We start from the raw sequence: 16,402 nt of genomic DNA, 5'->3' as shown, positions 1-16,402 counted from the left end.
CTGAGATAAATCATGTTTTGTCCTATAGTATAAAATCATTTTATATGTTGTGAAATGTAGCTTCCTAACATTTTGTGAAAGACTTTTTGTCCATACTCATAAGAGGTATTTGATTACATTTTTTTTGATGATGAATTTTGTCTGGCTTTGGTCTTAGAAAATATTGATCCCATAGAATGAGTTTGGAATCTACTTTTATTTTGTTCTACACAGACTAATATTTACGTCTTGATATTTTCTTCTCTCACTTTCAATATTAACCATAAATGCTCACCAAACACCCCTTCCTTTACTTGCTAATCACTACTGGAATATAGAGGATGGTAAATGACAAGAAACTTCCAAAATATGAGAATCATAAACCATACATATAAGTGTTGCTTTCACTTTAATATTCCTTGTTTCTGTTTTTATATGACATCTACTAATTCGCTTTTAAGCCCTTACAAAAACAAAGCCGTTTTCACCAGCACATGAATGTGAATGTCCTAGTGGGTAGAGCAATATTTCGTTTTTTTTTTTTTGAGACGGAGTCTCACTCTGTCACCTAGGCTGGACTGCATACAATGGCACAATCTCGGCTCACTGTAACCTCTGCCTCTCGGGTTGAAGAAATTCTCCTGCCTCAGCCTCCCGAGTAGCTGGGATTACAGGCACGTGCCACCATGCCCGGCTAATTTTTGTATTTTTAGTAGAAACGGGGTTTCACCATGTTGGTCAGGCTGGTCTTGAACTCCTGACCTCATGATCCATCCGCCTCAGCCTCCCAAAGTGCTGAGATTACAGACATAAGCCACCATGCCCAGCCTTTCAAGTTATTTTTTAAGGGAGTACTTCATAGGTTTTATAGCTCACTTAAGACCTTGTTGTCTTAGTGTTATATTCTAACCTTGCTTGTATGATTTCAGAGAAGTTGCTTCTTGACCTACAGAACTCATATCCTCAACGTGAAATGTAAACTCATTTCTAACATTATTTGTATAAGTCTGGTTTTTAGTGACCCTAAGAAAATCTATGGCCAAATTACCATTTATCTTAAACATGATTGTAAAACATAATTCAGAAAAAAACTCTGATTAATTATATTGCACTGTATTCATCAAGTAAACGTATTACATAAAATACATATTTGTTAAAACTTCCTAGGTCTATTTATTCTAAATGCTGTGATATTTAAATATTTCAGAATTTCTTGGAGTTTGTGATTCTTTATTTCAATTCCAGTACTTTATGCTCTCTTTTTCTTTTTCACTACACCGCACTTTCTCATTCTATATCATTTTGTTAAAAGGTGTATATATTTTTTGTTCTGAAAACATAATATTTCATGTAGACCCAATATGGTCATGTAGACCTGATGTATGAAATAACATTTATTCATTCAACACATATTTATTGAACACCTGGTCTGTTCTAGTACTGGAGATACAGCCATAAACAAGCAGAACCATTCCTGTCTCATGGAGCTTTTACTCTAGAGGAGAGAAACAAACAATATCAAATAAGCATAATATGCTACATATTGATAATGCTATGAAGAAAAATATGTAACGTAATTCTGCCCCAGAGAATGGCAGAATGGGATGGTCAGGGAAGGTCTCTCTGGTAAGAAAAAACGACTTACATGAGGCAACAAGCCTTGAAGACACCTTAGAGATTATCCCAGATCGAGTAAACGGTGTTGATAACTTAAGAAGAGATCATGCTTTGTGCATTAGAAGAGCAGCAAGTAGACCAGATGATTGGCTTTTACAGTAAGAGAAAAGGAGGTCAGAGTAGAAGGATGTCAGATCATGTAGGATTTGTAGGCCCCTTTGAGAACTTTAGATTTTATTATTCTGCATAAGATTGGAAACCACTGGAGTTCTGAGGCAAAGAACATATAATTTGGTTTACTTTCTTCTTTTTTAGTTTATTTATTTATTTATTTATTATTAATTTGGTTTACTTTCTAAAGCAATTGCTCTGAGAGCTTAAAAAAAGAATAAAATTTAGGAAGGCAAAAGGGGAAGCAGGAATAATAATCAGGGCAACTTCAATCATTGGGAAAGAAACAATGGTGACTTGGACAAGGTTGTAGGAGTAGACATGGAGAGAAGAACTAGATTAAGTGTACATTTTGAAGGCTGAGATAGCAAGATGTGTTGTTGATTATGTAGAGAGCATAAGAGAATTGGAGCGCAAGGATAATGACAATGTATATAGCCTGAGCATCTGAAATGTTTGGCATGCAATTTACTGAGATGGGGAAGACAAGACTAAAGAAGGGAAAAGCAAATTTTCAAAAGGAAGGGAGAAATCAAAAGTTTAATCTGAGAAGTAGTCAGTTATTCAAAGTGTGGCCTGTCGTGGTGGCTCACGCCTGTAATTCAAGTACTTCAGGAGGCTGAGGTGGCCGGATCACTTGAGGTCAGTAGTTCTAGACCAGCCTGGCCAACATGGTGAAAACCCATCTCTACCAAAAACAAAAATTAGCCAGGCATGGTGTGTGTGCCTGTAGTCCCGGCTACTCAGGAGGCTGAGGCAGGAGAATAGCTTCAACCTGTGAGGCAGAGGCTGCAATGCACTGAGGTCATGCCACTGCACTCCAGCCTGGGTGACAAAGCAAGATTCCATCTCAAAAAAAAAAAAAAATTGAAGGATTAAAAAATAATAAAAAGAGGGGGGAGGGATAGCATTGGGAGATATACCTAATGCTAGATGACGAGTTGGTGGGTGCAGCGCACCAGCATGGCACATGTATACATATGTAACTTACCTGCACATTGGGCACATGTACCATAAAACCTAAAGTATAATAATAATAATAATAAAAGAAAAAAAAATAATAATAATAAAAAGAATAAAATGTTTACCTGAAGGGCCTCAACATATTTAGAGAATAATAATTATTTTCTATCGTTTCATGTTGTAGGTTGTCTACCTTCATAACAACAATATCTCTGTAGTTGGATCAAGTGACTTCTGCCCACCTGGACACAACACCAAAAAGGCTTCTTATTCGGGTGTGAGTCTTTTCAGCAACCCGGTACAGTACTGGGAGATACAGCCATCCACCTTCAGATGTGTCTACGTGCGCTCTGCCATTCAACTTGGAAACTATAAGTAATTCTCAAGAAAGCCCTCATTTTTATAACCTGGCAAAATCTTGTTAATGTCATTGCTAAAAAATAAATAAAAGCTAGATACTGGAAACCTAACTGCAATGTGGATGTTTTACCCACATGACTTATTATGCATAAAGCCAAATTTCCAGTTTAAGTAATTGCCTACAATAAAAAGAAATTTTGCCTGCCATTTTCAGAATCATCTTTTGAAGCTTTCTGTTGATGTTAACTGAGCTACTAGAGATATTCTTATTTCACTAAATGTAAAATTTGGAGTAAATATATATGTCAATATTTAGTAAAGCTTTTCTTTTTAATTTCCAGGAAAAAATAAAAAGAGTATGAGTCTTCTGTAATTCATTGAGCAGTTAGCTCGTTTGAGATAAAGTCAAATGCCAAACACTAGCTCTGTATTAATCCCCATCGTTACTGGTAAAGCCTCATTTGAATGTGTGAATTCAATACAGGCTATGTAAAATTTTTACTAATGTCATTATTTTGAAAAAATAAATTTAAAAATACATTCAAAATTACTATTGTATACAAGCTTAATTGTTAATATTCCCTAAACACAATTTTATGAAGGGAGAAGACATTGGTTTGTTGACAATAACAGTACATCTTTTCAATTTCTCAGCTATTTCTTCTACCTCTCCCTGTCTTACATTTGAGTATGGTAACTTATGTCATCTACGTTGAATGTAAGCTTATAAAGCACAAAGCATACATTTCCTGATTGGTCTAGAGAACTGATGTTTCAATTTACCCCTCTGCTAAATAAATATTAAAACTATCATGTGACTTCATGTAATCAGGCTGAACATTTCTACAATTACTAGATGTATTAGACATAAGTATTTTCTTTAGTTAAACCACCCATGTTAGAAGTGTTTTCTGTAGAATTTAGAAACAGCTATCAATGCAGACAATTTAACAAGCCTGGGGATGATTTACTTACAGTAAACATTTATCAAATTGTACATTTGTGCTATCAACAATTAATAAGCAAATATGTGAAAATAGTTTTTGTCTTCTATGAAGTTGGATATTTGATGGTTAAAACCCCTATAAATCATAGTTTCATATGGGAAAAAATAATTGAAATGCGACAGTGTAAATTTAAATAATTTATTAAGTACAGCAAATAATTGAAATATGGTGGAATAAATTTTATCACAGAAATATATGCAAGTTATAGTAGTGGCTCACATGAGAGGTAATCAATTCTGCTAATAGTAGCAGAATGAGTGCAGTGGAACATGAAAAACTTGAGGAGATAACAGTTGAGGTGGGTTTCCATACATGCATGATAGTTCAAGAGCAAGATTTGGTGGGGAGGCACTATTCAAGACAGGGACTAAGTTCAAAATCCAAGACGTATGCCGGGACACACCTCTGACAGGTTGGCATAAAGGAGGCTTAATCAAACTATTTTTCTTCTTCTGAAACAGAAGCAATAATTTTCATTTACATTTGACATATCCCGAGCTAATATTAACATTAGGGAAAGTTACTCTTTTCCATCTTTCCACATTCTTGCAGGACCATAAAATCTGAATTTTCTAGTATGTTTAATAAGAGGGAGGAAACCTCTCTTTTTCTTCTGTTTTTCATCTCCCAAGAGATCCTCCTCTCATGACTACAGTTGAATAGGTGGTTTCTATTGGAAGACATTCAGGAATTCAAGGTGCATGTCCATAAATGGACATTTTTTTGTTGTTGTTCAGAGCTGGACCTTGAATGATGCATCCTTCTCTCTGTTGTAACCATGAATAATGCACCCTTCATGCTATAGCCTTTAACGATTCACCCTTCTTATTGTAACCTTGAATGATTCACCCTTTATGGTGTAGACTTGAGTGATGCACCCTTCATGTTGTAGCCTTCAATAATGCACACTCCATGTTATAACCTTGAACGATATACCCTTTATGCTGCAGTCTTTCTCTTATGGGGAAAAGCCTGCAGATATCCCACTGCTTAACTGACAAGTGTGAGAAATAAGTAGAAATCTAAAGAGGGGAAGACCATTTTGGACACTTATCTGTAAGGTAGATCCAACACACTTTTCCAGTAGTCAAGCTACTTCTAATTTTGTTCAGTATCAAAATGAGAGACAGGCCTGATTCTCCAGCAGCACTCTTAAGTGTCAACACAACTTCCCCCCATATTTATATATATACACACACATATATATCTTTATGTATGTATATATCTTTATGTATATATGTATATATCTTTATGTATATATTTGCATATATACATATATGCATATATACATATATGCATATATACATATATACATATATACATATATGCATATATACATATATACATATATACATATATGCATATATACATATATACATATACACGTATATGTATATATATACACGTATATATATATACACATATATATTTTTGCATATATACATATATGTATATTTCAAAGGAAATAAAGATAAATATAGCTGATTTCTTTGGCTTTGACACTTACTATTTGCATGACTAAAGGAAGTTAGTGAACCTTTCTGTGGCTCATTTCCTTGTCCAGAAAATGGGGATATTAATTGTACATGTCTTATGGATTGGTGTGTGAATTCAGTTAGTGAGCGCAGAATATAACTTATAGATCAAAGTAGGGTAAATGGAAAGGGCTCAACTATGGTTGTTGCTACTGCCGTTGTTATTATAGGCACACAGTACGAGCTATAATCATTTCAAGGGAAATTCTTATGTGTCAGGTCTAGATTGAGGTCTGAGATTCTGCATTTCAAACAAACTTCCAGGAATGCTGCTGCTTCGTGGTCCACACTTGGAGAAATAAGTCAGCAGAGAGAGTCCTCTCGTTTCCTATTGTACCATGTCTGTCTTTTGTCTCCTGCTTGTTGGCCTCTGTAAGGAACTCACAGCTGCTATAATAAAGTACCAAAAACTGGGTGGCTTAAAACAACAGAAACTTATTCTCTCACAATTCTGGAGGCTAAAAATTCAAAATCAAGGTGTCAGCAGGGTCGGATTCCTTCCAAAGCCTTTAGGAGAGGACCTTTCCTTGCTCCTCCTAGGCTTCTGGTTAGATCTAGGTGTTCTTTGCCTTATGGCAGCATGACTCTAATTTATGCCTCCATCTTCATCCTCACATGGCCTTCTCTCTCATGTGTTTGTGTCTTTTCTCTTCTTCTTCTATGAACACGAGTTATATTGGATTAAGGCTCACCTTAATTTAGTATGAACCCACCTTAACTTGATTATATCTGCAAAGACTCTATTTCCAAATGAAGTCAGACTCACCGGTACTGGGGGTTCGATCTTGAACATATCTTCTGGGAGGAGACACAACTTAATCATTAATATCCACTTTCTTTTTTCCTTATTAAATGTTTAATTTTTTCTGTCTTCATTAAAACTGTTGTTCGATTATGTGTGCTTTACATAAAAGGTTGGAAACTTATGAATTTGTCTCTGACCCCTCCTGGTTGGAAAAGCCTCTGTTGTGCATTTATGCTAGCCTAGGCCATACCACTTTCTGTCTTCAGTACAGCCATCTTAGTTTATTCAAGTGACACAGATTTTCCAGAACACAGTATTCATGATCTTTTAAAGCATTTCTCTTCAAAGACTTTGATCTGGCCATAAATATTGCTATGTAATTCTCATGACATAAATTAGATATAACTTGGATCTCCTCTTCTTCTGCTCATTCATTTGTCTGAATCATCACTATTATCTTTTTTATTTTCCTTTACCCTTCTCCATAATGCTTTTCCAAGAAACCATTTTATTCCACAATTTTATTGCAGAGGCAGCTGCAGGATATCATAATCTTATCTTTATATGAAGGAAGAACTGCCTAATCCCTCAAGTAAACTAAAAACGTTTTATACAGTCATTTCTCATTCATCCAATGTTTCAGGCAGTCCCAGTCCAAGACTGCCCCTTCACACACACAACAACTCTTCACAAGACTTCACTGTCCTTCAGACTCTCCTGCAGCGCAGACATCCGAGGTTGCTGAGTCGACATTGCAGTCATTTCACTCTTGATTTTGCTGCTGAATTTTAAATTCCCACACTTATTGCTAAAACATTACTTCTAGTGGATCTGTTTATGTATTCAAGCACACCATCTGTCACAATTACTTCAAATCACAGGTCTGTGACAGACGGTCAATTTCACACTACAAAGTATAATAGTGGAAAACAAAGTAAAATCAAGAAAGGGAGAACACTAAACTTATTAAAACTATATACAAGCATAAACATTCAGGAAACTAAAACAACCTTCAAAGAAGTTGAACAATTTTGAGCCAAAAGAAAGGTCATATGCACACCCTACCCCAGTATAAGATAATCAGAAAAGGACTGGGTGAGTTGCCTCCTGAGTAGTATGACTGCCATGAATCACTTAGGCATTGGAGATCAGGAGACTCTTCCCAGGCCACACATTCTGTAGGGACTGTGAGGGTTGAATGAACGCTTCCAGGCTATCAGGAGCAAGCATAGAAACACAAATCAATTTTAAAATACCCTCAAAAATATCAAAATAATCCAACCTTTTTGTCTTGATCAGATATATCTACTAGCACATATTACTTCATTTTTTTCAGCCAATATTTATGAATAACCTAGTGTGTGCTTGACAGTGTTCTAGTGGCGGAGACACAGCAGAGCATAATGCCTTGCCCTCTGAAGCAGATGTTGCAGCAGGAAGAGACATTCCAGGACATGACAATTAAAGTGGAGGAATGTCAAGCAGAACTGGGGAGTAAGGGATGTGAAGGGGGTGAGACTTGCTATTTTATATAGGATGGTCAGAAAAAGGACTTATCAGGAGTGACATTTGAGCAGGGAGATGAAGAACTGAAGGGAGCAAGCCAAGAAAAGAGGCCCTGAATTTGGAAAATACATGGCAGGTTCCAACAAGAGCAGAGAGGACAAACGTGAGCAGAGTAAAGTGAGCAAGAAGAGATAATATATGATACAAGGTCAGAAAAGATAATATATGATACAATTTTCAGAAATGAAAATCGCATCCTGTAGGACTTTTTAGGCCATTGTAAAGATGAGCTTTTACTCTGAGTAAGACAGAGAGCTATTAGAAGGGTCTCAGTAGAGGAGTGACTTGATTCAACTGTCTTTGAGAGGATCCCTTTGCGTGTATAGACTGTAAGGTAACAGGAATAGGCCAAGAGAGAGTACTTCGGATGCTAGTGCAATAATCAGCTGAGAGATGATGAAGACTTTGACCTGGATAATAGTAGAAAAATTATTAAGAAGGGATCAAAATATGGGGTTTGTTTTGGTGGTAGAGAGGCCAGCGATGGCTGAATGATCAGACGGGGCGTGAGAGAGAAAGAAAAGAAACAGAGATGACTTCAGGAATTTTGGCCTGGGCCACTGGAAGGATGAAGTCACCATTTACTGAGATGGTAATGACTGGGAGGTTGAGTTGGAAGAATTGAGAATCAAATATCTGGTTTTGAATCTGTTCTTTTTGAGATGCATATTCAACTTCCATATGGAGGTGTCAAGGAAGATTTAGATCTAGAATTTTGGAGTTCAAGGGAAAGGGTTGAGCTGTAGACATAAATTCTAGAGATGCCAGAATATAGATTGTGATCCTTCTTTATCAGCACAGAAATGACTTGACTTTGTCCAAACTAAGCAATCATACTGTACATGTTAGCAACACATTTTACAGAGCCAATTTGGCCTTTTGCAATGTTCTGTGGTTTCTAAGATAAATAAACATATTATATGTTTCCCTCTGGATGCCTTTGCTATGATCCTGTCAACATTTCCAAAACAGTTGTTGCTTGAACACCACCAAGGAAAGAAAAAAACCTCTTGAGAAAGAAATCATTGTTTTTTTTTTTTTAAATCCCTGTGTTTTGACTTACAAGTTTAAAACTTATAAAAACAGTCTAGTTTCTGTTTTCTTCAAGAATTCACATTAACAAAAGTATGGCTTGGTGCCTGTTTTGAATGTGAGTTGATAACTTGCTGGTGGTTTGACAGTTATAAACAAACAGTCTTATAGCATAAAGAAAGCATATTCCTGAAACTGCAGGAGGTCTCAGTGAGCCTCAGGCACTATACCAGCATGTTTAACTAGAAAACCATGAAAACACATACAACTTCTAGAGCTAAGGCCATTTTTACATGGAATTGCAGCATAAAATGACTCCATCTAATTCTGTAAAAGTTTATATTGATGACTACTTTATAAAGCACCCATATTGCCACTTGGTCTGACAATGATATGTGAAAAATATAAAAAATTTCTTGAAGTAATTTATTTTTCCTCCTCTTTCCACAAAACCAGGTATGTGTGTGTGTGTGGTTATCCTCTTCCAATTTTAACATGTTTATATGAGAGAAAATAAAATTTTAATTTAACCATTCATTCATTTACTCAACTAATTCACATATTTATTGAGGACTTAGAATATGACAGGAACTATGCTAGGTCTAGAGAAAATAGAAACAAAAAATGTATATTTTCCTCCCTCTAGTAGATAACTTTGGAATGTGAAAGTGATATATTTCAATAAACTTTAAAATTGAACAAAAAGACAATATCTGAGAAGGTTCTGAAAGGAAATGAAAGTCAAAAGTATTACATACCCATTCACGATTAAAAATTATAATGTTAAACAAATTTCCTGTGGCTGTCCTGACTTCAGGAAAAACATCTGGAACATTGTAAGAAATACCAGGCCACCTACAAATCACAAGACAAAGCTTTTACTGAGGTTCAGGAAATGATAAACAAAGCTTATGGGACCAGATGTTTCTGGATGCTGTTATTTTGATTAAGATGATTCTTCTTTCACACCATCTGGATTGATAGATTAAAAAAAAATCATTCCTTCCTAGCTTCAGTGACTCCTATTGATAAGTATACTAGAGATATATCTACCTAAGATAAATGCTAGTAGTACTAGAGTTAGTAGTTTTTTGAAAGGGAAAGTTAGTTCAAAAACTCAAACTACTCATGAATGGGCTGTACAAATTAGTCCACGTTTAAAAATTACTGTCATATTCACAGAGCCTACATTTTTTTACCAGACATTAACATCCACTTTTAAATTCCTTTCCCAGAAAGAATGTCTCAGATGTAGTTGGCAAAAGATGAAAATCAGGTAACAAAATGTAAAAGCAATCTTTTCATAGGTTTCTAGGGCACCTTAATCTTGGTCCTTTTGTGACTCTCAGAAATAGTAAACTTATTTCAGTTTTGTATCCATTCTCTGAGTTTCTTTCAGTACCAATAATAACAACAATGACAGCATTATTTTGCACTTATATGGCAGCTTTTGGTTTACAAGTGTATTCACTGATATAATCTCATTGCTGTTTCACAATCAACAGTGCAATAGGGTTATTTTATGATAAGAAAAAGAGACAAAGAATAAATAATTTAAGAGGGATTTGATTAATAAGTGACTAGTGCTATGAGATTAGATATAGACTTAATCCATTAGCCAGGGGAAACAGAGTTGAGGAACTAACAGAGTTAGGGAAGAAAAAGATTTCTTCTAGTGGCTCCATGTTCTTTGTGGCATGCCCTCTACTCCTCCACTCCCTTACTCCCTCTCTCTCCCATTTATGCCTTCCATCCCCCACCATGCACAGAGAGTCATATCCTTGCCAGATGAAAGGGTTATAAAAAGCAGCTCTGGCTCAGGAAAGGAGATATCTGGAATGGGCTTCAGCTGTTGTCTAGCACAGACCAGGTCTCAAAGCTGAGAGACAATGTGCCTGGGGCTCTAAGCCTGGTGCAGGCAGCCTGGGTGGAGGCCTGAAATTTAGCTGCAGACTCTGATCCAGCTTCTCTTGAGGCAGTGCAGAGCAGGCATTAAGAATAAAGCCAACAAGGTTTTGCTCCTGTCATAGTGTTACCTAGTTGCTTTGTAGTCTCAATTGTGTAATCACTTTTTAGTATCTATAAGTTCTATATTTTCATGTGCTTTAATGATGGCAAGCATTGCTCCTTGTTTCCATATTTAGAACTTCTTTGAGCATTTCTTCTGGGACCAGTCTAGGGGTGACACATTCCCTTAGCAGCTTGCCTAGGAAAAACTTTAATTCTTCTTCATTTATGAAGCTCAGCTTGGCAGGATATAAAATGCTTGATTGGCATTATTTTTTGTTTCAGAAAGCTAAGAATAGGCCCCCAATCTCTATTGCTTTGTAAGGTTTCTGCTGAGATGCTCACTGTTAATGTGATGAGATTTTCTTTATAAATGATTAGATGTTTCTCTCTAACTGCTTTTATTTTTTTTTCCTTCACATTGACTTGGGGTAGTCTGATGACCATATACTTTGATGAGATTTGTCTTGCTGAGAATCATCCAGGTGTTTTCTTGAGCTTCTTGTATCTGGATGTCTAATTCTATAGCTATACGAGGGATGTTTTCCTGAAATTTTCCATCATATACATTTTCTAAGCCTTTTATTTTTTCTTCTTCTCCCCCAGGAATGCCTATAACTTGTAGGTGTGGATGCTTAACATAATCTCATATTTCCAGAAGTCTTTGTTCATTTATTTGATTTTTTTTCTTTATTTTCATCTGGGTTAATTAAAAGGACGAGTCTTCATTATTATATCAAAAAGACACTTGCAGTTGTATGTTTATTGTAGACTATTCACAATAGCAAAGACATAGAATTGACCTAAGTGTCCATTAATGGATAATTGGATAAATAAAATACGGTGTATATACACCATAGAATACTATGCAAACATAAAAAAGAATAATATCATGTATTTTTCAGCAACATGGACGGAGCTGAAGGCCGTTATTCTAAACAAAATAACTTAGAAACAGAAAATCAAATAATGCATGTTCTCACTTAGAAGTGGGAGCTAAACAATGAGTACACATGGACACACACAGTGAAATAATAGGTAGTAGAGACTCCAAAAGTGGTGAGAATGAGAGAGGGGTGAAGTTTTAAAAATTACCTATTGGGTATAACGTTCACTCTACAGGTTACAGGCACACTAGAAGCTCAAACCTCACCATTATGCAATGTATCCATATAACTACCTAAATCTATAAAAACAACGATTTAAAAAAAAGAGAATAAAAGCCTATGGTCAACCTGACCTAGGGTAGTCTTTGTTTTGGTGTTCACAAGTTGTGAGACATTAGGCATATCAAAATGAGAAACAATAATAAGGTGCCTACCACTCAAGTTATTTAGGGCCATTAACTAAGATACTGTATGTAAATAGTGAAAGACAGAATGCTTTCCCCCTAAGATCAGGAAAAAGCAAGAATGGCTGTAGTCACCATCTCTATTAAACTTTGAATACAAAGTTCTAGATAGTACAGTAGGGAAAAGAAATAAAAAGCGTGAAAATTGGAAAGGAAAACATAAAATGATGTTCACTTGAACATGATATGTACATGTTCATCAAAAATACTAAGACATGAATAAAAAATACCCACTAAAACTAATAAATGAATTTAGCAAAGTCATAGGATGCAGTGTTAGTATATAGCAATCAGTTTAATTTTTATTTATTAATAGAAAAGAACTGGAAAATAATTTATTAAAAAATTTATCTTAAATTAAAAAAGACACGTGAATAAACTTAAGAGATACATGTGATATATACATTAAAATATATAAAACATTCCTAATGGAAATTAAAGAAATTAAATTGAGACATATACCACATACATCATTTAAAGATTCAGTATTGATAACTGACATATAGATTTATTACAATTCTAATCATAATTTTAATTAGCCTTTATATAGAAATTGATAAGCTGATTCTAAAGTTTCTATGAAAATGCGAACAATCTAATGGATACAATGCCTTTTATAAAAAGGAAAAATTGAGGACTTTCACTTTTAAGTCTTTCCATGAAGATATAGTGGTATTGGCAAAATGACAGACATAAAGATCAATTGAATGGAAAACAGTTATGAATTTAGCCCACCCAAAAACAATCTAATGATTTTCAACAAAATAACAAGCCAATTCAATTAGGAAAGGAAATCTCTTCAGCAAGTGGTGTTGACACAACTGGATATTGGTATGGGATATCTACATTGACTCTTATCTTATATTAATATTATATATACAAATTAACCCAAAATGCATATGTATAATTAAAAGCTAAAATTAAAAAAGAATTCTAGAAGAAAATAATGGAGAAAATCTTTGCAAGGTTGAGATAGGCAGAGTTTTTTTTAGATAACATATGAAAAGCATGAACTGTCATAGAAAAAAGTAATAAATTAAAACATATCAAATTAAAAATCTTTGCTCTTCAAAAGACATCTCAAGAACAAAGAAAGAGAGCTACAGACTGAGAGAAAATGTTTACACTACATATATTTAACAAAGGATTTCTATCCAGAGTGCCTATGTGTATGTATTCATGTGTATGTGTGTCTGCACAATTTCAAAATTTAGTAAGATCAAGCAAACAGCTTTCAGAAAATGAGCAAATTATTGAATATCCATTTCATGAAAGAGAATACATAAATATTCAGTTTAGCTGCCACATGATTCAGCAATCCTACTGCTGGGTATATACTCAGTATATCAAGGAGATATCTGCACTCCTACATTTGTTGCAGCACTGCTTACAATAGTTAATATTTGGAAGCAACCTAGGTGTCTATCAACAGATGAATGGGTAAAGAAAATGTGATATATATACACAATGGAGTACTATTCAGCCATAAAAATTAACGAGATCCAGTCATTTGCAGCAACATAGATGGAACTGAAGATCATTATGTTAAGTGAAATAAAGGCACAGAAAGACAAACATTGCACGTTCTCACTTCATGTGGGATCTAAAAATCAAAACAATTGATCCCAAGGACATAGAGAGTACAAAGATGATCATCAGAGGCTGGGAAGGTCAGTGGGGGACTGGGGAGCAGGTAGGGATGGTTAATGGGTATAAAACAAAAGAGTTAGCAAGAATGAATAAGTACTACTATATGATAGCACAACAGGGTGACTATAGTAAATAATAACTGCAAATTTTAAAATAACTTACAGAGTATAATCAAATTGTTTGCAACTTCATGGATAAATGCTTGAGGGGATGGATACCCAATTCTTGATGATGTGCTTATTTCATAGGCATGGCTATATCAAAACATCTCATGTACCCCATAAATATATACACTTACTATGTACCTAGAAAAATTATAAATAAAACTTTAAAAAGAAAATATACAAATATTAAAAAAGCACATAAAATCAATACCGATAGTCATCAGGGAAATGTTAATTAAAACCATAATAAGATATTAGTATGTACCTAAGAAAATGGCTAAAATTTAAAACTCCTAATACGAAGTCTTGAAAATGATGTGGAGCAACTGGAACTGTCATATATTGCTGGTGACAAGGTATAATATTATAGGCACTTAAAACAATATTTTTGATAATTACTATAAGATAAACGTACACCTACCACATGACCCAGCTATTCCACTTAAAAGTATTTTTCATAGACAACACATGTCCACACAAAGATGACTTGGACATAAATCTTCATAGAAGTTTTATTTGCAATAACTGAAACTTAGAAACAACTCAAATGTCCATTCACAGATGAATAAAATTATTTTACAAAGCAGTTTATTCATAAAATAGAATAGTACTTAGTAATAAAAGGAGGGCCAAGGGAGATATGAACTGCAAAGGGGAAAGTGAAAAGTTTAGGTGATGATGGTAAGGTTCTATACAAAGTATTAGTTTTACAAGTATATACATATGTCATAACTCATTGAATGTATCATATATTGATTATCATATATTGATGTATTGATTTAAATTGATATATTGATATATTGATTTAAATAAGAAAAGACAAGACATGGGAAATGTTAGTGCTGCATATGAGATCTGTCTCCAGCAACATGGGCAACATGACAAAAGTAAAGGTTGTAAAGATAGAGACAGCCAGGAGCCAAAAGCTGTGAAGGGACATATCCAGTGGGCTGTATAAGTCGTGATACATGGCATCTGTGTTAAATTTTCCTATTCCATGTTATGGTTTCCCTAATACCTAAATCCAAATAGTATCTGTGCTCTGTGGATTGAAGAGAAGGGTGAGTGTAAAGCGTGGGATGGTCCTAAGAAATTCATTCTTTGGTGTTGACTCATTATTACAAAAAGACCAAAAGACATTTATGAAGAAGTTCAGGGTGTGAGGTGCAAGCAATATGAAGTAATTCTTGAAATTCAATCTCATGTGGTTTTTTATAAACACATAGGAAATTCTCCAAAAATTTCACCATCATGCAGGATGAGGTACTCAATTTATGTTTCTTGTGTATTGAAGGAAAAGGCAACTCAAAATGGTGGAGAAACTGAAGGACGTCTAGTTACCTATTGCATCTCATTCTGAATTATTTTTGAGAAACATTGGTAAGTTAGAAACAACTGATTTGATTTTTTCCACCTTCTTAATAAGAAACTAAACACAAACTGGTTCTAGTTATAAGATGACAGTAGATGTTTTAAGGGAAAAAATCTACCCCCTGGCAATTTAATACAATAAAAGTTAATTTCTTGCTCATAAAGAGTCCAATGTGAATATTCATTGATATGCAACTTGCGTTTCTGTGGTGATGCTGGGGTCCAGACTCCCTCTGTCTTGTGGCTCCACCTTCCCTGAGATGCTTGGCATCCTGGCATTCAGCTGGCAAATGGCAGATGGGAGTGTGAAATATGAAATCCCATCTCACATACACCTTCATCTAGAAATGCCAGCCATCACTTCCACTCACATTACATTAGTGAGTATTAATCATGGCACCTCCTTTTGTGATAGTCAGGGCTAGAAAATGAAATCCCTGAGGAGGAACTGCTCTCCAGAGAAAACTTTTGGTGTGTTCTTTACCGGAAGCTGCATGTTTTCAGCAACACAATGAACTACATTATTGATAAATGTCCTGCCAGACTCCAGGAAGAATTCCCTTAACCAAACTCAGGTATAAAAAAGAATTGGAGAAGCCATAAAATAATTTTCATAAAATGGGGGAGTCATGGAATAGAATTAAAGAGTCTTCCATGCATACTTCCCACTGTATTATCCTACTGCTTAAATACTGATCCTTTGCTGGCCAAAATGAGGAGATCAAAAACACTATTTATCTAAAGTTAATTTCTAGGGTAACAAAATATTTTAAAATCCCTAAACTGTGCCTCCATTAAACTATTTTTGGCACTAGTTTTGGGATCAGAACTTCAAGAAATTCATGTAAATTTGCATAGGAGATAGTATTTCATGTTTAACAATG

The 16,402-nt window shown here is 34.9% G+C and overlaps 1 protein-coding gene across 2 annotated transcripts in view; it reads left to right on the top strand.

The window, feature by feature from the left end:
- DCN (decorin) overlaps positions 1-3,640 on the top strand; it is a 37,244-nt gene extending 33,604 nt beyond the window's left edge. For both annotated transcript variants that reach the window (XM_002823576.5, XM_054527489.2), the window contains exon 8: positions 2,915-3,640. In XM_002823576.5, the coding sequence (XP_002823622.1) occupies positions 2,915-3,109 (195 nt within the window). In that variant the 3' untranslated portion in view covers positions 3,110-3,640. The remainder of the gene's footprint in view (positions 1-2,914) is intronic.
- Positions 3,641-16,402: the final 12,762 nt, after the last annotated feature.

This window comes from Pongo abelii, chromosome 10 (assembly GCF_028885655.2).
Source record: "Pongo abelii isolate AG06213 chromosome 10, NHGRI_mPonAbe1-v2.0_pri, whole genome shotgun sequence".
NCBI classification, from domain to species: Eukaryota; Metazoa; Chordata; class Mammalia; order Primates; family Hominidae; genus Pongo; species Pongo abelii.
This window is presented reverse-complemented; position numbering and strand designations above follow the sequence as displayed.